General features: G+C 44.2%; 1 protein-coding gene across 2 annotated transcripts; it reads right to left on the reverse strand.

The window, feature by feature from the left end:
* Positions 1 to 21088: 21088 nt before the first annotated feature.
* On the reverse strand, positions 21089 to 25791 carry LOC147903948 (glycine-rich RNA-binding protein RZ1A-like). Of its 2 annotated transcripts, none has more exons than XM_087402219.1 (4): positions 25554 to 25791; positions 25128 to 25244; positions 22209 to 22784; positions 21089 to 21444 (listed from the first exon to the last, which is right to left on the reverse strand). In XM_087402219.1, exons 2-3 carry the CDS (start codon positions 25236 to 25238, stop codon positions 22209 to 22211), a joined length of 687 nt encoding a protein of 228 aa, XP_087258345.1. In that variant the 5' UTR covers positions 25239 to 25244; positions 25554 to 25791; the 3' UTR covers positions 21089 to 21444. The 2 variants fall into 2 exon arrangements, with proteins under 2 accessions (XP_087258345.1, XP_087258339.1); XM_087402213.1 differs by having other exon boundaries at positions 25634 to 25790.
* Positions 25792 to 27739: the final 1948 nt, after the last annotated feature.

Below are 27739 nucleotides of genomic sequence, written 5' to 3' on the forward strand. Positions count from 1 at the left end.
CAATCATTCAACACTCTCTCAAAGTATGATGAAGTGGTTGGTTGAGCTACAAGAGTATAATTTCTCATTTTTGGTGGGGGATACTTCCAGAGCCTCACTAGCAGATCTGTTGATATACAAAGAAGGTCTAATTTTGGTGAAAGAAGTGGAGAAGAGAACAGATAAAGAGGAGCATGCTATCATTCCAGGAGCATCTGTCTTGCATTTTGATGGCTCATACAAGAAGATCTTACATCCAGCTAAAGGAGGTCATTTCAGAGGGCAAGTTGATTCAGAATGAGGGTGTACATCTAGAAGTCGAAAGCAATAATGAAGCTGAGTATGAAGCATTATGTGAAGGGCTGCAGGCTACTCTAAAACTGAGAATTTAGAAACTAATGATTTAAGGGAGATTCTCTATTAGTGGTGAAGCAAGCATTGGGAAGTTGGCAAGCAAAAGCCCCAAAGTTGAGAGGGTATCTGTCTAAAGTTAGAAGGTTGCTGCATCAGTTAACAGTATGGAATATTTCATGTGTGAAGGGAGGATAATCAAGTGGCACATGAGTTGGCTTAGGAACTGAGTGGTCAAGACCTAGTGATAGCAAAGCTTGAAGATCCACTATGTAGAGGGAGAGAATACTTGGCCCAGGTAGTAGATTTCTTACTCACTGGTCATTTGCTTTAGGAGCTTAAGAAGAGTCAGAAGTATCACTTCATAAGAAGATGCAAACAATATATGATGATTGATGATGAGCTCTACATGAGAGGGGCTAATCAGGTTTTAAGGGGAGTGCTTTGGAGGGAAGAGATATATTACATATTGTCATCGAGTCATAAAGGAGCTTTTGAAGGACACTATGCATTTAAGATTACACTGCAGAAGATAATTCTGGAGGGTTATGTGTGGCCTTCAATATAGAAAGATGTGTAGCACTAGTGTAGATCATGCCATGAGTGGCAGAGGATGGGAAGAATAATTCTTAAGATGGAGCCAAGGAATATAATGCTTGTTTATGATATTTTTGAGAGATGGGGTATAGATGCAATCGGTCCTCTACCCAGAACTGATAGAGGGAAGTATTACATGCTTACTACAGTGGAGTACTTATCAAAATGGGTAGAGATGAAAGCAATAAAGAGAGTGGACAACAAAGGGGTTGCTGATTTTGTATATGAGCACATATGCTGCAGATTTGTTGGAATTCCCCTAGAGTTACTATCAGATATTGGTCTTGGATTCAATGGACAAGTGATAGATCATTTGTGCAGAAAGCTAAATAGAAATCATAAGTATATCACTCCATATCACCCTCAATGTAATGGCTTGAATCAGAACTTCAATGGAGACTTCAAATTGATGATAACTAAGATCATGAGAAGTCACACCAAAAATTGGGATTTGGAGATGAATCGAGTTTTGTGGGCATACAGAGTAGCAGTGAAGCATAGCACTCAATTTTCTCCATTTCATTTGGTGTATGGAAGAGAAGCAATATTGCCACTAGATGTGGAAATACCAACCTTGAAATCATTGGTTGAGGAAGGGTATGAGCCTGTAGTAGACAGTTATGAGAAGAGATTATTAGCACTACAAGTGATGTAGTTAGACAGGGATTTGTCTTTTGAGCATTATGCCAGAGTGAAAATGTGAAGGCAAGAGTTGGAAAATGCAAAAATTAAGGAAAAGGGAATTGAAGATGGAGACTTGGTTCTCACATACAATAGCAAGTTGGATAACGTTTGATACTACTTTCTAGACCAAATGGGAAGGTCCCATATAGAGCGGAGAAGAAATTTGAGAATGGCACTTAGTAGCTAACTTATTTAGATGGCAAAAGACATAAGAAGAGAGTCAATGGTATTTTTTTAAATAAGTATTTTGCATGGTTGATGGTAGCACTGAGAGAGGAAGATTGTGAAAATGATGAGTTGTGGTAGAAGCCTCTAATTCGTGAAGAAGAAGAGAATTTGGATATATATCTCTGTTTGTCTCACTGCTCGACATGAATGCCATAGCAAAAGAAAGGGGTTGCTAAAGATGTGTGGTAAATATTTTTTCACACTTTTGAGTTACATGAGGGTAGGCATTTTGCACATATTTGTATAGGACTCTAGGGAAATGATGAGCCCCAGGTGTGGATGTACCAAGCACTCCAAAGCATCACATCCTATTTTACAGTTTTGTGTTGAGAGTGACATATGTCATTAATGTTGTCCCTTTGTTTGTGTCCATATTGTGGCGAGTGGATTTTGTCTTGACATATCATGATGTGGACATCTAAGAACGGGTGGGGGATGACCAAGGTGTGGCCATGTGTGTCACATGTATTAAATGCCTTGTATTTGGTCCATTGGCAAAGGGTGTGTCATAGGTTGGGGATCTCGGGCATTTATTGCTTGGCCTAAGTATTGAAGGAGAAGAGATTTGAGATTGGTAAAAAGTCACTCCTGAGGTGGCTGATTTTTTGGGAAGGCTAGCATGTGCATGCAAGGTGGCTATGTGATGGAGATTGGCAAGTTTTGGATGGCGAGTTGGCAATGGCATGTAAAAGTTACAATTCCTGGAGAATTTGAGGTGAGGGAGATGCGCTAAAGAGAAAGAGAGAGCCATTTTGGGAGGTGTGGAAGAGTTACAAGGAGCATAGAGAGGGAGGTGAAAGGTCACGCACAGGCCAACTGTTTGGAGAAGGCTCTCACTTATCGGGGTCACGCACACATGGGGCTGATGCTTGGATGGAGTTCCAACGTGAGGCAGGCAGGCAATTCTTGGCATGGTCTTTTGCTGTGCCATCAGGTTGGCTACATAGAGAGCTTCTTGTTGTCCCAACCTGAGGAGAGAGATTTTACCATAAGGATCTCCACCTTGTATCATTGTTGGCTATGAGACTGAAGACAAGAGAGGACTACAAAAGAGGGGGAAAATATTGTGGAAGGAGTTGGTCCTTCCCAGTAGAAGATTGCATCTGTCTGCTACCACAGCTATCGTTGTGGAGCTAGCCTGAATGAAGGCTATAGGCATCGTGGGATGGGAGCTGATATGCTGTTGCCCTATCCTGGCATGATGAAGCCTGATTAGTTGCTATTGGCTAAGGAATACTACCCTCTTCTAGCTCTAGGTGGATGGAGAATGAGAGGCATGAGGGCTACCTTTTGCTACCTTTTATAGGCCCCCAAGGCCCTGAAATGTACCGAAGAATACATGGATTGAACCGAGCAGGCATGGAATTGTCCCAATCCAGGCTATTCGTCAGCCAACCCTACCACGTGGCTCCATGCCATGTGGTGCTTGTTTGGCATGACTCTTGTACGGCCCTATGGTGATGGTTGTTTGGTGCTGAGCATGTTGTCGTGGGGCAACTGGTAGGGTACCTACTATTTGTAGCATGCCATGGGCTATAGATGTTCATGACATGCTTTTATTGTGGCGACTCTAGGTTGCTTATTCTAGCCTTCTCATTTAGTGCTAGCCTTTAGAGTGCCAACAGAAACTCAATACGAAGACTTTGTATAAATGAATGCTCAAGTATGTGTGGGTGTGTGGATTTGTATGTGTGAGAGCATGTTTTATACTATGGTCTACACCCATTGTTGGGCACTGATGATGTTTGTGGGGATGTCATAGTAGCTAGTCCCTGCTATGCATGATGGAGTTTATGGTTTTCAATCTTATGAGTAACTATCGTGAGCTTGAAACTGCACTATGTTGTGTTTTTAGAGGATAAGTTTGGGAATGTTCCTGGATTCATCCAGATATTTGCTTATTTTAGTCTCCAATTGGCTACCCCTTCTGTGGATGTCTTGGCCAGAAGTCTGGTGTGGCTGGACCCTCCAATTGTCTACTAGGTAAGCATAGCAAGTTCTTCTGCTAGTGGTGAACTAACTGCTTGTGAGACAAAGTGTGGCTAACTGTCCTAGAGCCTAACTTCCCAGTGGAAGACTTTTCCCACATAGAAACCAACACTCTAATACGCTTGTTGATGATGTGTGCACAAGAATAGCTCGCAACACACTCTGGTTTATGTTGGAAAACTAATTATGAACTATTAATTTAGTGGTCATTAGGACTATTTAAAGATTCCAAAAGAGTGGTAGTTCCTGGGAGAATCATGCCATGACATCATGTCATTGGTGGTGATGGTGAGATTTTGAAGGGGTCAAATGAGCTGGCATAACCCATGTGCATCCACCATGGGCTAATGGGTGCCTCCCATGCAATCTCTTGCAGTTTGTAGGGAACTCTCACAAATGCCATCAATGCAATCTCCTGCAATTCGTGGTGAGCAATTCTCATAGATGTGCATAAAATGAGAGAGATTCACATAGCACGCATCAAGCTTCATCAAACAAAAATGCATCTCTCTCTCACTCTCTCTCTCTCTCTCTCTCTCTCTCTCCCCCTCTCTCTCTTCTTGAATCTAGACCAAAAGCCCTAAAATGAATTTGTATTCAGCTTTGAAACCCTAAAAATGAATCACTACTAGTAGAAACACAGCTTGGATCTTCGATTTGCAGACAACCAGCAGGGCGCCTCTAAAGAGAAGGAAATTGAGGAAGGTAGGAAACAAGGGACCAAGAACCACCAAGGGAGCGGGGAGTCTGGACGAGTGATGTAGAGCCCACACACCGAGTCAAGCATCAGGGTGTATCACTCCTCTTACTCTGCCTCCATCCCCATCATCCCTTCAATGCCTTGTGTCTATGGAGGCATTTGCCATGGACCCGTTGCTTACAAAAGATGAACATCAGGACTGGGTAGCCACGAAAAGTCAGCAGCAGTGCTCAAAGAAAACATGGTCCATGCACTGTAGGCACTTAATTACCTAGCCAACCACTAGATTCCTCTCCAAGTACTCAAGCCCAACCTGTACCAAACTCAAGGGGGCTTGGATGCTAAATGTAGGTCTTTGCAAGAGCAGTTGGAAGGCAAGAAGACATATCACAACAACCTAGTCCATGCCAACTCACAGCCACCGGAGTATGCATACATTGAGCCGAAGATAGACTTTAGCAATCTGAAGTGTGAAGTGATGCATCTAAAGGATGTTTTAGGCAAGGCCCAGGAAAATGTTGTCGCCAATTTTGGGAGGAATGTTAAGCTACAACATACCCTGCAATGCTTGTATAAAAAGTCTAGAGGCCGCTTGCATGACACTGCAGATGACTCGTACTATGCATTGCTCCCACAAGGAGTAGCTAGGAGTAGAGACTCCGTCGGCATATCTTCAACATCCCCACGACACATGAGTCACCGCCGAGACCCACACTACATTTTTGGCACCATTTCTATAGAGAAAAGGTATGCTTTTGCATTTGCACTTGTCTTCCTTCGATATATTCCCATTGCACAAGTCTTCAAGCTAAACTTGGAGCTTGTTAGTGGAGTTGTAGGAGAGAAGAGAGGTGGAAAGTGAGAGTGAGGACGGAAAACTATTTTTTCTTGCAGGAAAGCCATTTGTGAGCATTGGAAGCGTGTCTTCGATGCTTTTTGGTATTTCAAGTTGATAGAAACTTAGTGGGCTTGATTGCTAAGGTGTGTGTGAGATCCAAACACCTAAAAAAACAAGGATTCTTGCCAAATTTTAAAGTAGTTTTGTGTCTTAGAACTCACCCTATCTGAAATTTTGCATTTTGGCTTTTAAAAAGTTCTTTGTTTTCAAGTTTTTTTCATTGAGTAGGTAGATTAGGTAGTTTAGCATCGCCCCATCACAAAAAATCATGAACAAAAACTGCAAAATCTTTAGAAATCATCAAAAATCAGTCAGCGACACTATGTGTGACTATCCCGCCAAGTCAGCGCCATAGCCCTATCACATCGACCAAATACCCCACCAATCGATGCATTAGTTGTATCCTGCCAGTCAACCTATGTTGACCCAATGCCATAGTCCTATCTCGTCAACCTAACCTCTGACCACAGTCTACCCTGCCACACCGATTTAATGCTGTCTGAGTTACTACCCCACTGATCTGACAATCGTTGACTGTCACCTTAGAGCTACACTCCCGACCGTTGCCATCTTGCTACTTTGCTGCCGGTGCGAAGAACCCACCCCCATGCCTTTTGTCATATTCATACCCCTCCGCTCATCGCAGTACTCCCATCACACCACGTGTCATTATTTGATCCCATCGCCTAGGGTTATAGCCCTAGTCAATCAAGTGTTGGTTGAAGAATTTCCCAATGACTGGGAGGAGATGGCAGATCCTGATCACGGACCTCATGATTACTACCCCTACGAGGAGGGAAATGGTACCCTAATCCACTACCTCCTGCCAAAGGATCCCAGTATTCTAGAATGCCCCCGTAAACGCAAGGGTGAGAGATCTAAACTCAATTTCTCGAAGACCCCCGCTCCAATGTTATACCTGCTAAGGTCCCCATAGAGCAAGTGAATGTTTTACCGAGGTACTTCAAACCCTCCAGTGTCATGTTTAGAATGCCAAGGCCCACACTTCTTGAAGGACTATCCATATAAGGATCGTACTTCCACCACCCCAACAACGACCAATTCCACCCCTTTGTGTGCGGGATGCGGGATGGAGCATCTATTCTAGGACTGTCCCACAAGGAGACCGCGACCACCCTAATCATTCCACCAAAGATCACTAGCCTCAATCAGCTCAGCATCGAATGGGCCATGTGGCCGTAGTGCCACTACAAGTCATTATGAGGATGCAAGCCAAGATGAGGAAGCTCAAAAAGAAGAGTAAGGGATCTCCGTTGCCCAGTCCCGAGATTCCCCTACATCCTCTAACCCGATTCAAGGCGGCCATTCAAGTAGGTGACAACTCCGACCAAGTGCTCATCCAGGATGGTTTGATGAGGAGACAGCTACTCTTGCCACCTCCTCTTCTTTTGAACAATCTTCCACCCAGGGTGACCCTGAGGTACCCCTAATTCCAGAGGTGAACAAATTGGTGCAATCCCAAGTCCTAGCACCCTCACCCACCTATAAGGAGACCTATCCTGACCCGGTCTTAGAAAAGCAATACATAAAGGATGCCCAGAACTTGATGATACAGGATTGCCAAGAGAAGTTTGAGCATCAACTAAAGGCCAGTAGGGGGTCAGATACTATTCATCCAACCCACCTGATGGCCCACCAAGGGGAGAAATCACTCAAGGTGCCAGAAAGGGTGGAGGAAGAGGAACACCTCAGCTTGGAGCAGTCGGAACCTTCGAATTCAATGCAAAAGATGTTCCAGGAAGACCCAGTGTTGCATAACCTCCAGGACAAAGGAGACCTGTATGGCTTCGATCACATATCCGTGGAGAAAGAAGCTTCACTAGAGCCCTATGATAGCACTGGGTTGGCTGCCTTCCTATCAACAGAGGTGAAAATGCCGATAGCTTCCTTGCTAAGAGGAAATCCCATCCTATGGCGTGATCTGTCCAATTGGATGAACACACCATTCCTACCTCCAACCCCTGCCAGCCCTGAGCCCAACCAATTTATGGTAAAAAAGGGGCACAACATACCAAAGGTTCCCATCAACAAGCTAGGCCAGTACTGCAAGGGTGATGACACAAATGCCTCTATTCCCATGGTCTACCAAAACCAAAAGGTGGAAGCCAGCCTGGATGGGGGAGCAGGAGTGAGTGTCTGCACCAAGGAATGCTAGGAGAAATGGGAAAAACCCGCACTCGAGCAAACCCATTTGGTAGTAAAGTTAGCCGATGGGGGAACCGCTAAACCCCTGGGAGTGCTGACTGGCATAAACATTAAAGTATTTGGATTCACGTACCCCATCAAGTTCATGGTCATGGACTTCACTCAACAGCCAGGATATGAAGCTATCCTGGGCAGGCCCTTCTTGCGAATGTTCGAACTGGTGCATGACTGGCGTAATGATAATATCTACTTGCAGCATGAGGAGCAAACCATGAGAGTGGACCTACATACCTACAAGGCCCACCCATTGTCAGGACACCTCTTTGCCGCAGAGTCCGACACCATCGACTGAACCACCTCTGTAAAGCTATTCCAACCCTATGACAAGGAAGACGATGAGAAAGATTCTAATAACTTTTAGTATGCACCTCTCCTTGAGCCAAAATTCTTGCAGAACTAGATGCACATCTTAGCCAACATAGATGTACTAGAAAGAGTACGGTTTCAAATCACCACCCCAGAGCTTGAGGGTCTGACCCCAGTAGTTCCTCTAAGGATGTTTAACATGCTCAAACCCCAAGAGGTAAGCAAGGGAACCATGAGGGTAAAATAAGATCTTCACTGGTTGTCCTACGTAGGTGCCACGACTGCTCACCACGAGCTCTCCTCTAACTGGGGAAACAAGGTAAGTAGGGTAACCACCCCCGTCAGCTCTTTAAGTACAATCTTTAAGTACAATGGAAGAGCCCCTTCAAGTCCCAAATCCCCTGTATCCAAAGGCAAGGCTAAGGCCAAAAAGACCACTGCTCTGGTAGAAAAAGATGAAAAGATTGAGGATAAAGAAGACCTACGGCAGGTACCAGCCCACTACAAGCCTACACTATTCAATATCGTAAGATCTTATACCAATAGGCCTAAAGATCTCAGGAGGATGCTTGTTCTCAAGGGTATGATGGGCTGGCCCTAGTCAAGGAGGTAAACCTAGCCTCGGAAGGGCATGACCCACAACCCGTATTTGTCACCGATGACCTCACCCCAATGAGGAGAATGCCTTAATAGCTCTCCTATGGGAATACAAGGATTTGCATGGCTTGGAAGTACATGGACACGAAAAGCGTGCCTGCCACAATAGTGCAGCATACAATCCCCATGACGGATGATGCCACCCCAGTATGGCAATGCCCCTACCCTATGAATCCTAAATACGCACTCATAGTGAGGGAAGAAATCCAGAAACTCATACATGGAGGATTCATCTATGAGATCGAGTATACGGACTGGGTATCATCCATTGTGATAGTCCTAAAGAAAAATGGAAAAATTAGAGTATGCGTGGATTTGAAAAAGGTTAATGCTGCCACGAGATGTGACCACTACCCCTTGCCATTCACGAAACACGTTCTAGAAAGGGTAGCCAGAAAGGAAGCATATATCTTCCTAGACGGATTTTCAAGTTACAATCAAGTATCGATTGCACCCCAAGATCAACATAAGACTGCCTTTGCAACTGAATGGGGTGTATATGCAACCAGGGTGATGATATTCGGATTAACCAATGTCCCTCCTACCTTCCAACAAATGATGATTATGGTATTCAAGGAATATCTGAGGGACTTTGTGGAAGTCTTCTTGGACGACATCTACATAAACTCGAAATGGGATGACCACTTGAAGTATCTCAAGCTCATCCTCAAGAAGTGCCACTTATACCGCATATTGGTCAACCCCCTTAAGTGTCAAATTTGAGTCAAATATGGTGTCATCTTGGGCTACATAGTGTCCCAGAATGGAATTTCTATGGACCACAATAAAATCAAACTCATCTTGGAGTTATTGCCCCCCACCAATGCCAAGGGAGTCCAACGATTTACTGGCCACACGGGCTATTACTGGAGATTCATCTTGTTCTATGCAAGCTATGCAAACATAGCCCGCTCATTATACAAATTGCTAGTATCCTTTGAGTGGACCGAAGAATGTGAAACGTCCTTTGAAACCCTCACACTAGCTCTAGCCACCGCACTAGTGTTGAGGTCACCCAACTGGAATTTAATATTCCATGTCCACATTGATGCCTCTAACTTTGCCATCGGATTTGTGTTAGCCCAACTTGGGGAGCATAATTTGGATTACCCAGTATACTTTGCAAGCTGCCAACTAAATGAGGCCGAGGTTAACTACACTACCAACGAGAGGGAAGGTCTCACCATGGTCTATGCAGTAAAGAAGTTCAAGCACTACTTGTTAGCTAACAAGTTTGTCTTCTTCGTGGACATACAGCATTGCTATACTTGGTCAACAAACCCTACATGATGGGACGAATCACTAGGTGGATGCTGATCCTGCTAGAATTCGACTTCACAATCACTGTGTGTAAGGGCAAAACCCACGTTCTAGCTGACCACCTATTGATAATCTCGAATGGTGAGGCTCCAATGGGAGTAGAAGATGATCGCCCCGACGCTTCTCTCTTCTTCATCAAGATCATTCTCGAATGGGCTGCCAAAATCGGCCACTACTTGGCCAACGGACTACCCCTAGGCCAGGACCTTAAGAGGGATAGAGCCCGTAAACTCATTAAGGATGCAGCACCATATCAGCTGATAGTAGGCCAACTATATTGCATGGGCAAGGATGGCATACTGCGAAGATGCATGTGCGAACACAAATATATCGAGGTGCTTGAAGAAGCCCACTTAGGAATCGCAGGAGGTCATTTTTCCACTGATTTTATAGCATGTAAAGTGTTGCAAGCTGGTCTCTGGTGGCCAACGCTCTTTGGAGACACGGCCAAATTCATCAAACAATGTGACCCTTGCCAGCGTATCCAAATCCCACACAAGGCAAACATGATGCCCCTGACCAGAATCCTGGCCGACCAACCATTCGAAAAATGGGACATCTATTTCATTGGTCCCATAAGCCCAACATCTAAGGGGACTGGGGCCAGATACATCATCTTGGCCACCGACTACTTCACCAAGTGGGTAGAAGGAAGAGCCACGGTGAAGGTTGACGCAAGATCCACTCCAAATTCTTATATAAACAAGTCATTATGTGGTTCAGATTTCCATTGGAGTTAGTCAATGACCAAGGAGCTCACTTCCTCAACGAAACGATAGCAATCCTGACTAGTGAATTTATGATCATTCATAGGAAGTCAACGCCATACTACCCTAGAGAAAAATGGCTTGGCCGAGAGCTCCAACAAAACATGTTGTAAGATCATCACATGTATGGTAGAAGCCACTCGTACCGACTGGGAGCATAAGCTCATAGTAGCATTATGGGCCTATAGAACCTCCTACAAAGTGGCAATACATTGTACCCCCTTCAGGTTAGCCTTCGGGGTGGAGGCAGTAATGCCAATGGAGTATGTAGTGCCTAGCCTCTATCTTGCCATAAAAGAAAGACTCACAAAAAATGCGCTAGCCGAACGGTTAGTCGACCTCGAAAAGTTAGAAGAGATGAGGTTGCATGCAGCCTACTCTCTCCAAAGCCTACTCTCTCCAAGTCGAAAAGGCCCGATGTAAAAAGTGGTTCGACCATAACCTTAAGAACAAGGACCTGGCAGAAGGAGATTTGGCACTCCTATAGAGAATCCGCAATACCGAACGTAAGCTTAAGTACCAGGTATGGGTCCTTATTGCATAGTTGAGATCACTCCCCAGGGGTTGTGCCGAATAGCCACCCTTGATGGGACAGAAATGGATGGCTACCTTAAGGAGAGCAAATTAAAGAGATACGATAGACCACTCACTCTCTCCACCCTTCAAGCCATGCATAGAGAAAAAGAACTCAAAGCTGAGGTGGCCAGGATGAAGCGCCAGGCCATCGAGGAAGCCAAAATTCGTAATGCTAAGCTTCGACAGCATAGGCAAATGACCCTGCTTAAGGCAACGCTTGAACAGATGCAACTAATAGATGAACTAACAATAGAGCCATCCAGGTTGCTTATTCAATTGCAAGTTTTGCACATGTACATCAAAGCTCTCATGGACCCAAGAGCGAGCCACAACTTCCTCTCCCGAGAGGTATGGGAAAAGCTACAGGTACCCCTAACCCTCACCGTGGCTTCAATAAGAGCTATAAACAGCCAACTCCTACAAACTTTGGGTTATGTAAATCTAAGTCTAATGGTTGTTCGCCAAGCAGTGGATATACGCTTTTATGTTCTGCCTATAGAAGCAACCGAAGAACAGATTATACTAGGAAGAACTTGGTGCTACGCCATCAATTGTCAAATCGACTGGCGTGCTTGAACTGCTTCGCTCACCAATGGTGGCCAAACAGTGGTAGTTTTGCTATGTGGACCAAGCCCCTCCTCTTTAGCTCCGACCTCGCCAATCCACGATAATGAAGCGACATAGCAAGGCCGACCAAAAGCCCCAACTGTGCCCAATGTCAGTTCAATCTGAACTGACATCCAGAGAATGCTAAAGCAACAACGACAGCTCCGATTGCCCTAAGAAAGCCTCCTCCGAACCCATCCATTACAAGAAGAAAGCTGCACCACCGCTCGCCCGTGCCCCTACCTCATCCACTACCACACATCGCTAACAGTTCGATCAACACCACCTGCTTAAGCGGCCAAGGCAAGAAAGTTGTCTGGGTCCAGAATTCGACAGTACAAACCTTGAAGGAGTCAAAGGCAGCACCACAAGAACCTATGTCTTCCCAAGATACAGCATCACAAGAACCTGCTGACAAATTGAACGAAGTAGAGCCTCAAGGTACCGAATACGCACCAGTGCCACGGGTGGTACTCAATGCAAGTATCGCTACAACTAGTCGAGGAACTCCACAGAAACCGAATTCCCCCCACAAAGAGTTACACAAGAACCTCCCTTTGGGGGTGAACACTCGAAGGTAATGGCAAACATACCCCTCCAATGGTAACGGCCTACTCACGGAAGCAAGGGTTGGTCCCACGGGTAGACTCACAAAAGCTCGCTTCTCCCAAGAAGACAGACCACGTAGCAACAACGAAGTCCGACACAAATGTGACCCTGGCATCTAAGGTAAAAAACAAATTGGACACATATACTACATGGCTCCTTACACGCTATGCCGCAGTATGGCACCACCTTCACCACATTCATCATAATCATCGCATCCAAGTCTAGGTGAGTCAGTACGGTAGGTATCTCACCCAACACACACGCAACCCACTAGTCCTTGCCAAACACACTGCATGCACACACACGGTTAGCACTAGGTGATTAGAATCCATTTTTGCAATTGTTAATAATCTTGCACGCTGACCTCACTATCATGTTCACATTACACAAGTGCACTCTGCTTAGTCACCCTTCCCCCCCCACATACACACCACTCCCTCTTTCTTTTTCTCTTTTACACAGTCAGCATCCCGCCGGTCGTCACCATAATGGTATCCCTCCGACCATCGCGATCCCAACATGCCGCCAACCATCGCCAACGAAGTACCCCACCAACCATTGCTATCCCAACATCCCACTGGTCGACTCCATTGCCATTGACAAATCACGCCAGCCGTCGCATTAGAAGTATCCCGCCGACCGTTGGGATCCCGACATCCCATCGGTTGATGCCAAGGAAAGAGAATGCCCCTCATCGCCATTCCAAATCGCACCACCCGTCTTCATTCTGTACCACGCCGGTTGCGGCCTTGGCCACATCCCACTGACCGCCACCATCGATTTTCAGCACCGACCATCGTCATACATGTATCCCACCGACCGGGGGGATAGGAAATCTATATAAGTAGGCTTACCCTGCCAGGTCATCACCATAGCAGTTGCAACAGAACTCTTGCAAAAATTTGACAATTTCCTGCCCCCTTCCACTACAAACTAAACAGCAAGTTTATGTCGTCCTGCTCTTCCTCATCTACCAATTCCCTCGTCACTCAACTTCCATTCCTGTTTGCTATGGATACCGAACACAATTTATTCGAGTTTGAAATCGACCTGGGACTCCACCCTCGTCCTAACCCAGAGGCCACTGGCCCATCGGACTGCCAAAGCACTCCCTCTGCCACGATCCGCATGTCAGCCGAGATACCCTTGGAAGACTTACAAGGCGAAGAGATTTCCACCACACAGGCCACTCAAGAGGATCAAACTACGACAGGCACGCCTCCCTTGAGGTCACGAAGTCGCACCTCGGTGCCAACATCAAGCGAGTACAACGTCGTGCGCTCCTAAGAACATTTGCCACTTAGAGAAGCATGGCTCCAAGAACTAAATGCTTGCATGATACACTTGCGCTTCACATACAAGGGCCATGATTACACCCTCGACTACCATACAGTAGCAGCATACGCAGCTTTACAGGACCCAGCAGTAGTTGAGGCACTCAACTTTGTAGGCTTGGGTAGGATAGTTGCTCGTCTCCCATGCCACCTGGACATGACACTACTGGCAGAGTTCCTAAAGGCATACAACAGCAACATCAATGTTGGCATTCTGTGAGATGTAGCAAGCAATCCCCACCACTACCAAATCAATCAGGACACGGTGTGGGCAGCCTTCAACCTGCTAGTGAGAAATACTCAAAGAAGAAGAAGATGCTCGACGCCCTCAAAACGGTCTATCACTACGACCACCACAAGTGCAAGGGCCACCTCCAATTCATAGCCATCCACAAGCCCGAAGTGGAGCAACCAGCAAGAGCCTTCTAATGGCTCACTCAAGTTAAGCAAACCGACCATCATTAGCCCATTGTGCCCAATATCTTGCTATGGATGGTGGAGTTCCAAAAGATAAACTAGGCTGACTACTTCTGCAGACGATCTCGACACCCACGGGGACGTTATCAACAATCCCATGGTATACATATAGGTCCTCTGTTACTTAAGGAGTCAACATCCGCCAATCGACTTCAGTCTAGCAGAGAAATCCACCACCGGCTCACTGCAGACCGAGCAAGAAGAAACGAAGGTGAAGACGAAGAGAGCAAGGACAACGCCCAGTGTCGCTATGATAATTCATGTGCAACCGGACACAAGTCACCTGCTCGACCAATATGAGGACCGCCAGTTGCACGAGTTCATGCATGACAACTGCGTCTCTAATGGGCGAATTCTCAAGGCAAGGGAAAACAGGTTCAAGGGGAGCCTATTCTCATTGAAGACCTCCATCGAAATTGGACTCCATACAGGAGCCGAAGCTACATCGACCACCCCCTCTACGCCCTATGTCTCAGTCTCCACCACCCCTCAGGAGACAACATCCTTCACCATCGGCACCTCTTCCAATCTTGGGTAGGCCTAGCGGAGGCCTTACAATTTTGCAACACACCTCAGTATAAGGCATCAGGTGGCTATAGCCACATGATGGCAGAGTAGTTGTCATGCGTAGACCTAATGGAGCTAAACCTCTTTGAAGCCATGGCACAACTCCCACAGGTCCCCCGCACAATTTTATAGAGGAGGCAGGAACAAGCCTCACAACTCTCCGCCAGTCTCATCCAAGCCCAGCTCTCTGCGCGACAATGGTCACTGCCCAAGCAACAGGCCATGCCACAATACATAGAGCCGAAGAATATCGGGCCAAAGTTGAAGAGCTCGAGCTCACTCTTACAAGGCTCAAGGATGACCTCGCCACTAGTGAATCCGTGGTCCAAACACTCATGGACCAGGTAGACAAGGCAGAGTCCCCAACCTACGCACAACGCTGGAGCAACAAGCACAGGCAGAGGAGTGGTATGCATGCTCACAGGAGTCCCACAAACAACACATTATCTCCTTATAGGATATCCTGGCACAAGAGAGGAACCTAAAGGTCTCCCTCCAAGAAGAAATCAAATGCCAGCATGCCACCGGCCAATCAGAGGAGTAAGGACTAGAAGATCGTGAGCAACAGGAGTTTCGGATGTACAGGGAGGTGTCTGCACAATTAGCCACATACACACTTGCACCACGCACCATCCCACTGCACTTTGATGCACTCTGTGCACAAAATCTTATCTTCCACCTAGACCTCACTTCTCCACTTCCTCCTAACACCCTCTAGACTATTCTTCACCGTAACCCCGACCACTACTGCCCCATCTTAGCCATGTCTTACTTCTCCCTTGATCTCCAGCCCACTTCTCCATCTCTTCTCCACCCCTCCGATCTCCAAACACTATCCGCCCATCCCATCGTCCTCAATTTCCAAGCCTGGTGCCGTGTCATCACTGAGTCCCTTAATTATCTTGCGGACGATGAAGTGATGCAACTCGCAAAGCCCGAGGAACTCACGCCATGGGTCTGCTCTCCTGTAAGTCTGCATGCAAACGTCAATTGGATGCATACCTACGGCTGAGCTGTCCAATCTCAAGGGCACCTTGCGGCCTACCAATCCACAACCTACCACCCCCTTGGAATAATAATCCTCTTCAATAGGGTGCTATAGGCTCTCCAAGACTCACTTGAGTCCTTGGTCAATAATTTTGAAACAATTCACGTAGCCTACCTAGAGGAAGTCACTGAGGAAGAGGGAAATGATGCAATCACCCTCTTTAATACCATAGCCCCCCTGCAAAAATTACGCTACCGCCTCCTCTAGATTCCACCCTACCCACCCAACAAGCCGCCCACCCTCCCCCTCGGACAACACTACCCGAGTACCCTTCTAATGGCTCTAACACTACCATTGCACATCACAAACCCTCCCCATCCATCTCCTACAGTGCTCCAATCGACCTTCATGACGAGGCCTTCAACACGCTGTTCAAAGCAGCGAATTTTATACAAAGAACTAACGCATCAACGCCTACAGGCATAACGGAGCCGGAGCCTATGCCACTTGCAGATCCTTTGGCCATCTACTATGGCTAGTCTTCTTCGTTCATATCTTTCACAACATAGTTCCTCTAGAATACCATTTGAGTACGTTTTAGTCGTTATCTTTGTTCCCTACTAGCGTAGTGCTCGTGCTCGCTTTGGTGTTACATAGAGAAAATGGCCAACCGTTTAAAATCAATAAATGGGTGTTAGAGGGGGATTGGAATATGATTGAGTTTAATGAAGGTACATCCCATGCTGTTATGGGTTTGTCCCGTGCTAAATCGGAAGCCTGAAAAGAAATTTGTCTATAAGGGGTTGACTAATTGTATTGAGCTAGACCCGAATGGGTTGAGTAGGTTTCCTTGGAATAATTTGAGAAGAGGGGTAGATTTTAGAGCTAGTAGAGTTAATCGGTCGTTGTGTGCCCCTATAGGATGTCAGGATACTCAATTACAAAATTTATGATCATACTTCTATTTGGTTTCTTTACCGAGGGAGGTGGGAAGATTGTTTCATATCCCATTTAAGCTCAATAAGAAAATAAGAAACTGTTTGTGTAAGGAGAGGTTTTGTGAGGAGGTTAAGAGAGTGTGAGTTCAGCCAGGAATTGGTTGTTGTAGTTCATCCTTCTTAAAGATGGGACAAGGTTATAAGGGTGTTACCTCCATTTGGCGAAAAGCTCGAATGCTAAGCTTCGAGTTGAAAAGAAGTGTCTTAATGTGTGGCTTGTTGTTTGCAAGACCAAGTTGAGGGCGTCTTTGGAGTTAAGCCCTATGGACTTGTATGCTGCAACTCTTATGGTGGAGCTTGAGGAAGATTTGTAAGTGGAGGAATTAGACAGAGCAAAGGCGGCCATGAACTAAAGCAAGCTGCTCTAGGTGTCTTTGGGGGATTGTCCTTCGAAGTTTTTTTTCAAATCTGTGAAAAAGAAACAAGCTATGGAGGCACTAGACCATGTTGTGGATGCTCAAGATAATATTGTTCTTTAGTTGCAAAAGTCTTTAGGGGAGAATTGCTTTGTCTGAATGGCAGAGTAGTTGGAAGGTTTGAGTTGCATGGGTTGGTTAGGCCAAGATGCCCTTTAGGGCAATCTCATCATTTGCATTATGCACTATATGTCCTTACTTGGAGTATAAAATCTTGTATTAATGTGCAGTTCACCTAAATCCCTCTTGGTGGAATCTCTTAAGAATGGACCCCCTCATGTCAAGAGGGTAGTTTTGCCTTTAGGGATTCAAGCGTACTATAGGAGATGAAACTATGGAGAATCGACGAGTGCTGCAAGAACTTGAGCGGGTGAAAAGTGACAATGACATTACAGCACTCCCTCTGAGGCTAACAAAGAGAAAATTCATCCAACAAGAATTTTCTCATGGAGATAGTTTGACAGTTCCTAATGAAAAAGAATCGATATAATCAAGAAAGCCAGTAACTTTGGTATAATAAAACAAAAGCGATATGATCAAGGAAGCCAGTACAACGATCTGAAAAAAAAAAAAGATGACATGACTATAGACACAATCAAAATCATTATACAAATCAAACAAATCAAAACAATGGTCCAATAGAGAATGTATATTACCATTGAATGCATGAAATTTTTTATTTCGAAAGTGTGCAATTTGAAGCCAAAAATTAAACAATGTCAACACACTTGGTATGATGTTGATGACAAAGATCACCTCATATGACAAGTCGCAAACAATTGGTTTGCAAAAATGAACCCATTAGAAGATCAAAGAATGTGATCTACATGATACAATTAAATAAACTCTATGCCTTCATATGGACTACGTTGGGACAAGGAATAAGAAAGAAACCGTCCAAAATGCAATTCTAGCTAGAAACCCCATCAAGCTTAAAGCAAAACCAAGACTTGTATAAATGTAGCAATTCCAAGAAGAGCATCAATTTGTGAATCTACCCAACTTTCCTCATACAATTATAAGTTTAGTTTTCATGCCTTTTATATTACCACCTAAGCTCCTTCTCTCAATGGTCTCTACTTGTATCGAACACTAGCATGGCTTTGAAAGGAAATATTAAGAAGATTTTCAAGATGATCATTTAGACCGTGTCTTTTGAAGTTGAAGTTACAACTATGCAGCTTACTAATCCTGGTATCATGTGCAAGAGGAATTATACAAACTCCAATTCAAATAAGCATTATTCCTAAGTAGTTAGACCCATGACGAGCTAGATCCATGTGAAAAGATAGACTATGAGCTGGGGGGGCAATTAACATAAGTGTTGATTAACGTAAGGTGGCGAGTGCCATCTTCAAGAGCGTTGTGGCTTCTTCTAGAAACCTCCTTATCCAAAATCATCTCCTGCCCTGGGTAGTTATAAAAGTGGGGAAGTGAGAGGGGGGGGGGGGGGGGGGTAGAGTGCAGGCAATGACGGGGGGCTGAAGAGAAGGCAAGGGAAAACACGGGGAAGGGAGAGGAATGGGATATTAATCGACACAGCAGAAAGGAAGGCAAAGAAATCAATTAATAGAATAGGTTGCATATGTTCCTTCTCTCCCACCGTCATCACAAAACCTGCATGTCTGTTTGGCACTAAGGAATACCTGTTATCTACCTTACACAAATAACTTGCTTAAAATGCATGTTCTACCTGGATGAAATAGCATGTGATGAAATCTCTCTTTGCATCTAATCACAATATAATAACCATAAACTTGAAATTTAAAATATTAGAGAAGATACTTGATCCTGTCTAATATTGCTTCAAGTTATATGTCTCACAACAACTACTGGGACCATGGTTTGAGCAAAGTAGCTACATTCATAGTCTATGCATCAAACTGCTTTTTTTCATCAATGCCAGCACAGAAAACCAAGGGACCTCATACCTGGACTTGAATGCCATGTTCTCATATGCATTGCTGACGGGACATAACATGATGAAAAAGCTCTCTTGTATCCCTCTCAAAAGCCCCTAGGTTTGGAGCTAGTGTAAAGATCAGTTGTTCCCACCACTTGTTTATCAACATTACTATTTTTCTTTAGAGTAGACACCCTCGCGACCCGCTGGAACTCTTTTATCTCAGATTTGGGGATTGTTGGAAAGTAACAAACTCTCACCTATCTTGCTAGGTCCTGTGCATGAGCAAGATGCTTAGGCTCAATATATCTAGTTTTAAAGGCAGGTTAGCTTTACAAAGAAACATTAAGCAAGAGTCCATTGACCACTTCTGGTGCCTGAAATGAATGATATGCCACAACACATCACAAAATCCCATTTGCACAGCATTATTAAACAATAAGGTAAAGGCTTCTGTTTGCATTCTCATAAGCTACATAAGACCAAAACTATAATAAAACCAGAAGGCATCAATTCTAACAACTTGCTGCTCCACTGAAAGGGAGAGTGAAAAGGGAGGTGATCCCTGGAAAACAAAGTATCTCAAAGGACTTGCAAATCCATTCGGTGGTAACTACTCATGTAGATGCAGAAAAAATATGCAGAGACCTCTCTCTTGCACTTGCCTCATATGAGCTTCAGATACCAGAACCAGTCACATATTCATACAAGCATATGAAGCTGTCAAGGTCATTATAGATTGAAATATGGGCTATAGACATATAAGGGTGTTCTCTGCATTCCTCTTGAAACTGTCAAATTAGGGGAACCCAGTGCTTTCATCGAGAAGGCCATCAGTTGTTACATTCGCTCTGAAAAATGATAAGCCCTGTACTCACAAACCCAATCCAATTCCAAACGCTAAAATTTAACCCCAAGAAAGAACCAGGCACCCCTGATCAAGCATCCAGCATTCTATCAGCCACATATTCATCTCTGCAACCATGAAGATTGGAGACACGCCCATGAAAAGTATAGCAAAGGACAAGCCCCCTCAGAATTCCCTAACTTTGACTCATAGCACAGCAGGCGAGTACAAAAGGTGCTAAGGATACCTCCTGAGAATTCCGTTCATAAGCATACAGACCCAGTACAGTTCAATAGATCAGAAAAACGAGCCTTTTTGTCACTATCAGGACAAAGACAAGAAATCTCTCCATGTCAAAATTGTGCACAGAAGTTCGTTCTCCGGTAAGTTGTAGCCCCATTAGAAAGAATCCACTGCCAGAATCTCAAGGACCAGTAAGCAATACTTCTAGACTTGCACGTTCCAAATCTGTGAGGCAACTCAGTCTTCAATAACATGTACCATCCGAAAGGAAAGAACCAAAACAAGAACCAGAGCAAGAACCCCAGATTTCCGTACAAAAGGCCTCTAAACAAGCACGAACCTTTCAGGATGCCAACTTGGATTCCAAATACCCTTATGAATGCGTCTAAACTCGGACACTTCAAAGTCTGCGAGGCAACTTAATCTCCGATCACATGTATCCCCATAAGAATAGAATCAAAAAAAGAACCATGGCCAGAATCCCAGTCTCTGTGAAAAGGCTCCTAGACGAGAAAGAAGCGTTCAGCATGCCGACTTGGTTTACCATGTGATTGTTGCCACAAGCAATAAACTAGGAAAGTTAAAACAAGATCTTTCAGAACTGAAGAAGGCACAGCCCACGTAAGTAAACTTGGAGCTAAGCAGAGGTAGTCATAATCTGCATAGATGTAGCATTGGTGGATTTCAAACAAAATCTCCTCATAGGATAGGACGCCAGATTCCTCTCCCTCCATAGAGCACAAAAACTCACTTTTGACTCTCTTTTGATGACATCTGACCATACCACTGTGCAACAACTGTAGAACACACCAGACCCCATGATGACCAACCCACAAGAACTTCATTTTATTACCTTGGTACAAGGTTTGTACCATTAAAAACGGGAAACCAAGAGACTGCCAGAGACAGGGTATGATGGTGGGACCAATACCAGCCAAAACTATCAGGCAAATATTGATCGGTTCCACAATGTATTGAAAACATGTCAACCGGAAATAGTAAAGCCAAATGTACAGCAGTAAATGACACCTGAAGCCAAGTAGTCCCATAGACAACAAACCGACAAGATCAGTTGACAAGCCCTACATTGTACTTCTTCATAAGTTGGCTCTCACACCATATTTAGCCTTTCTCAGACTGAACATGATATTCTGAAACATTTTTTACCTTGTTTGAACCTGCATCCAAGAACAAAAAAGGTCTAGTTGAAAAAAATGAGTAAATTCCTGGGACTTAAGTACTGATAATTTTGCAAGAGAATGCCGAGGGAAACTTTTAAAGAAAGGTTACAAGACTAGCAATCATTGACTGTGGAATATTTACAAAGCAATGGACATAACTCCAACAACCCAATGGAGGCAGGCTTAGAAAGGTAGAACTAGCAAAGGCTTAGAACTTCTCAGCTGACGTGCAGGTGGGCGTAGGGCATTTCCAAAACAATACCACAATTTCAAAGCTTCAAATTCCTCTTCACCAGCTTCTTGTGCAAGTAGCCTAATCAAACAAACATACTGAGGAATAAATAGTAACTACATCAATGCACTAGAAAATTAAACCTCTTTGCCAAATTGGCGCCAATCAAGCCTGCTCTACCATGTCGAATGTGGACTGCTCACAAAAGTATTGCACTCAACCTAACAGACCCATCTAGCCTTGAAGCCTCCCCTTTTAGAGCCAACCAAAGTAGGAGTAAACAGCCTGTACATGTTTCCCACTGCACTAGGTAATAAACACTCAGGCAACTTGTTCATTTTCATAGCAAGCTTGAGCGCATTCCATGAACTGTTAGGCAGATGCAATCCAAGCTTGAAGAATGCATTAGTCGTGTAGTAAGTACAGCTAGCCTGCTCTTTCAATCTAGTTTCTATCCAAGCAGAAACACAAACATAACTACCATCCTGGATATTTATCCTGAAAGAGAGATCAAAGTTTATGCACATACTCAGCGTCGTTCTTCATAAGAATCACGATAGCTACCACCACCATCTCGTCCAACACCACTACCATATCGACCACCACCTTCACGATCATAAGGACCAGACCTATCTCGGTAATTATCCCCATCTTTTCTCGAAGGCCCTCCACTGCTGTATCGGTCACGTGTACCATTGTCTCGATTTGAAGTATAGCGCCCACCATATCGGTCACCATTCCGTTCATTACCATAGCGGCCACCAGCACCACCACCTCCATGGCGCTCATGATCACCTCTACCATCACGATCCCCAAAGCCACTGCCATATCTGTCACTAAATCGGCGACCACCCCCACTGTTGGGGCACTCTCTGGCCCAATGGCCAGGCTGTCCACATTTGAAGCAATCCTGACCACCATCACCTCTGCCATAGCCTCTTCCACCACCACTTGCAGCTTTGGCCTGTGCCTTGTCTACAGTGATAGATCTACCATCCAGATTCATGCCATGCATTCGATCAATGGCTTCTTCCATCCCCCTCTCATCATCAAATGTAACAAACCCAAATCCTTTTGAACGCCCGGTGTCTTTGTCCAGAACTACCTGCAGAGCAAGTGACAAATGGTAATATTATGTTCACTATTTTCAGCACCATAAAATGCAGAACAGACAAGACTTCAGATACCATAGCAAATCACAAGTACTGAGAAATAATTGTATACAAAGTGCAAGTAGGAGTGGAGCTGATAACTTTCGAAATTTCCAAGCGGGCCATTAGCAATTCTCTAAAAGTTGGACATGCCATTAGCATTAGTTCCTATGCTCTTTAATCTATGCATGCATAGAATGCAACCTAAGGAAGTCTCAGAAGTAATCAATGAGACCACAAAAGAGAACCAGATGACATCATCAAGAACTGAACCTGCACATTCAATGCTATAGAAACCTTGATTTACTGGACCTCACATATAGAGCATGATAGCCCTTTTAACAGCTGGCAGCAGTACACTACACTACTGCACCAACCCTGTGGTATTATGGAATCTATGTGCCATACAACCTTTGTCCTCCTGCCATCTATGCAAGTGGCATAAGCCTTTAGTGGAGCTTAACACCTCCATGCCTAAAATAGGCATTAGCTTTATATGCAACGATTTACTTTTACAGTATTTTTTGCCATAAAAGTTCATTGTTTTGCACATAACTATAAGGACTATAATACCCTTCTGGTTATAACTTGCCTCTTTAAGATTGCCGCCAATGAATCGGTTCTCTATTGCCGTCCCATCCTCTTTCTCGAATTGTACTTTTTCTTCCAACTACAACCTTGCTTTTGGAGTGGAATTGCTATCCGCATCCTTTTTCCTCCATTGTAATTTTTCCTAGCAAGCTATCTTATGAATCTATCCAGAAACAATTTGCCTTTTTGTATTACCCAAGATAGAAGGACAGCCTGACCTAAAGCGTTGATATATGTACATGTATCGATAGGATCTTGGAATCCATAGCTACAACATTGCAAAGCTAATACTTAACCCTGTGTCACGCGCATATTACAGGCCCATGGACATCTAACCAGACTCCCTGCAGGTCAGGGCATATCAGAACAGAAGCAACAGAAAGTACAAGCAAATAGATATCTAGATGTGGATCTTGCACAGGAAGTCTTAGGTCTTGTGCAGGTATATTTACAGCAGCCGAGTAGGGACCTGGACCAACTCATGTATTTCCAGCAGCAAAGTCGCAGTGATGTATTTGTGGTGTTAGCATAGCTAGTATTGTTAGCACATGTACGCTACTGCTATGGTTTTTCTTAGTCATGCTGTACTGCAGCGTGGCAGTCAGGAATACAGTCAGCTGCACATCACCAAATGAATGACACATCAACCGACAGCCAACCAGGTGCCACATCAGCATAATCAGGCCTTTCACAGACCCGGTCGGCCTGAAGAGCAGCCTGGTCCTCAGCCCCAGCAGCCTCTCCAGCCTTCAACCCTCTACATTCAACCCATCCAATAGGGCCTAAGACCCTCTATCTCCTACAACGATCCATAGCCCTCAACAGTCAGCCCACATTCACCCTCTCCATTAAGGATGGACATGATGCATTAATTGAAACCGTAACTAAACCAAAGAACAGCCCTCAAACCAATCGTGAATTCCTCCTGGGCTCCTGGGCACGGCTTGCAAGCGCTTACGGGTTTCAATCCACGCGTAGGAACTAAAATCGCAGCAAAGGGAACACTCTAGCATAGAATCACAGCAAAGGAAACACTCTCGGGCTCAAGAACCTGGCACGCAATCCAAGACAGGCTCTATAGAAGAAATCGCAATTTGCTCTTGCACTAGAATCTATACCCGGAACTTGAACAAAGTGTGGGAACTTTGAAGAGCTTGTTGAAACGTGATTGCCGACAAGTAGAGTAGCTAGGAGATGAGGGAGAGAAGCAAGAACACAGCACTAGGGGCCAGAAAGAAGGGCTGGCCCCCCCCGAAGGTCTTTATTGCAATAGAAAATAGTCTTTGTACAACTGGCTCTTCACAAGAGCATGAACTGAGTACAAAACTGAATGATCTTGAGCTCTTTGGCTCTTCTTTTATAAACTTGGCCTAGCAAAAAGCTAAACCTTCTTTCTAAAAGCTATTTCTAGATTTAGTGCTTTTTAAAAGCTATTTTATGCTTTTGTTCTTCCTAAAAGCTACTTTTATACGAAAGCAAAGGGGTACTGGAATAAAGGGTTGCAATAATGTGCATATCTTTCTCCAAATCGGCCTGTGATGCATGCCCTTGGAAACGTCCAATATCAAACTCCGTACAAGATTTTCAAACGGAAAGTTCCCTAGAAATACCTAACAACCATTAATCCCTTTTCCAGCCAATGACAGAGCGGACAATCTTGCTGTACAATCACAGTGACATGACAAATGCGTTATTTCCATCAAGACCTTAGCTTCGATGATATTGCCAAATGGTTGAAATGCCTCCTCCAGATCCCTCTGTGAAGTACTCCAAGAAAGCCCTCCAACAAAGCATCGAAACTCTGCTTCTGAAGACATAACGGGCTGCAGAAGAAGGTCAAGAGTCCACTGACGTCAGAAAAATGACATATTCGCAAACAGATGGATGCATGGCCTTAAAACTGGACTAAATCCCAAGGAAATCGAAACATGCCTTTAACAGTGCTTCGTATTAGGTAACAAAAGGCCTTCGTTAGAATCAACGCACGCTACGCAAGGAAAAGGCCAGAAAACTAGTTCTAGAAACACAAATTTCGACGAGCGGAAGATCGACACCAACCGGAGTATAAATCGAAAGGAAGATTATAAACTAGGGTTCACTAATTGAAATATACAAACTAGAATGGGGATCACCGGTATTCCGCACAGATCTGAGACAGAGAACAGCGGACTCAAATTTCAAAAGGTTTAAAGGCCGAAGGAGCGATACTCACGGTCAATGAATACTGATGATCACAGAAACAGCGAACCAAACACACAGACGAAGAGATGAAGATGCAGGCAATTTCACTTTCACAATAGAGAACCTTCCCAACTTTCTATCTCCTTCCAGAAGCTAATGTCAAGCAGTTTGCCTTCAAAACAAATTCCTCTTTTTTTTTTCTTGGCACCCTTGTAATATCTATACATGGCTCCCCTCTTGGTGTTGGTGCATTGAACCCATCTCGATTCTCGGCATCGGCTCGACTTGGGCCCACAATCTTGCCCGTCCATAGGCATGCCCACAGTCATTAACACCTTCACTTCACACCAAACATGAGTGCTTGTATTCGCACTTTGAGATGAACAATATAGAAACATAAACATAATCTCTCAGTAATCTAGACTTAGGAGCACTTCAATCTCTTGACATGGTTTGTGATTCCCCTAACACAATGTTCACGAGAATCAAGTCATCTAACGCATAGTCTCTAAGCAATCTAGCCTCAATAGCACTCCAATCTATTGACATGGTTTGCAATTTCTTTGGTATAATGCTCAAGAGAATGATGTTGTCTAATGCATAGACTTTAAGCAATCTAGCCTTAGGAGCACTCCAGTCTCTTGACATGATCTGCACTTTCCCTGGCAAAATGCTCGAGAGAACCAAGTTGCTTAATATGTGGTATCTAGGAAATATAGCTGTAGAAGTACTCCATTCTTTTGACATGGTTTTCAATTCTCCTTGCAAAATGTCCATGATATTTAAGTCACCTAATACATAGTCTCTAAGCATCTAGCCTTAGGAGCACTTTGGTCTCTTGACATAGTTTGCAATTCTCATGGCCAAATGCTCATAAGAATCAAGGTATCTAACACACAGCCTCTAAGTAATCTAGCCCTGATCTCTTGAAATGGTCTCTAATTCCCTTGGTAGAATTTTCATAAGGATCATGTTGCCTAATGCATAGTCTTGAAGAAACGTAGCCTCGAGAACATTGTATCTTGACACAATTTTTGAACCCTAAAAAAAGTTGCATTCTTGAGTATATTAAATCAGTGTTACACTTTGTTCTCCCTAGTAGTGAAGTAAGCAAAAATGTTGTATTGAGCACTAGTGTGTGTGACAAAAGTTAAGTACCTTATTTGGTTTGAGAATATGACTTCTCATAAGTAGTGTCCACTTCAATTTACACTAAAATGTACAAGAGGAGGACAAAAAATACATGCTTTTCAAATCTCACATTTATAGAAGGGATATAATTATTGATCTAAAATTTCATATTAGGGGTGTATATAATATGGTAAATGGGGTTACAAAGGGGTTTTTCAAAGCTATAATGAACACTCCCAAACCTATCAACTCAAGTCAAAGGAAGAGAACTTGGCACACTGCTCTCTTATTCTCTTCTCTGCCTGTTACAATCCAAATAACTACCTAAACCACCTTCTAAAAGAGTGTGTGATTGGTGCTCCAACCTCCATTCATCTATTGGCTGCATCATTGCGATCAACTGCACCTCTACTACAAAATGGGTGCTCGATCGCCTCCACCACTCCTTGCTCCTAACCGAGGTCGATGCTCGGTGACCACGCACAAGTTAGCCTAACACCTTGGAAAAGAGTGGGGGCTTAAAGATAAAGGCAAAGAAGAAATATTCTAATAGCGACATAGAGGAGATGTCAGCAAAGAAAGATAAGCACGAGACCAAGCTAAAGAAAACCTTGAAGGAATCAGGCATTCAAGGAAAGCTGGGTAACAATGAGAAGTGGTGTAATAAGTGTTCTAGGGGTGGAAACTTGGAAGAAGAATGCAAAAGCAAGTATAGCAAAACCTGTACCAAGTTTGGGCATGATGACTTGGAATGTTGGTTCAATGGTAAAAAATTGCCATGTGTCAGCAACAGCAATGAACCAAGTGACAATTGATGCTCGGCCATCGAATGGTAAGCCACCACATCTCGAGAAAGAATGGCAAAGAGAAAAGTAATGCTTGGCCATCGAATGGTAAGAATGGCAAAGAGAAAATAGATCTATCCAAGATCAAGTTCTCTTGATGTGGAGGAAAATCATCTACATTTTGATTGTCCAATTTGGGTTGAACATTTAAAATTTCTCAA

Source organism: Dipteris shenzhenensis, chromosome 3 (assembly GCF_047967505.1).
Source record: "Dipteris shenzhenensis isolate YYH24624 ecotype China chromosome 3, Dip_SZ_1.0, whole genome shotgun sequence".
NCBI lineage: Eukaryota > Viridiplantae > Streptophyta > Polypodiopsida > Gleicheniales > Dipteridaceae > Dipteris > Dipteris shenzhenensis.

Excerpts from the sequence above, each read along its gene's own strand:
- LOC147903948 (XM_087402219.1), bottom strand. The coding sequence starts at position 25,238 with ATGTCTTCAGAAGCAGAGTTTCGATGCTTTGTTGGAGGGCTTTCTTGG. Across the intron at positions 22,785-25,127 it reads GCAATATCATCGAAGCTAAG|GTAGTTCTGGACAAAGACAC; the intron begins GTCTTGATGGAA and ends CTTGCTCTGCAG.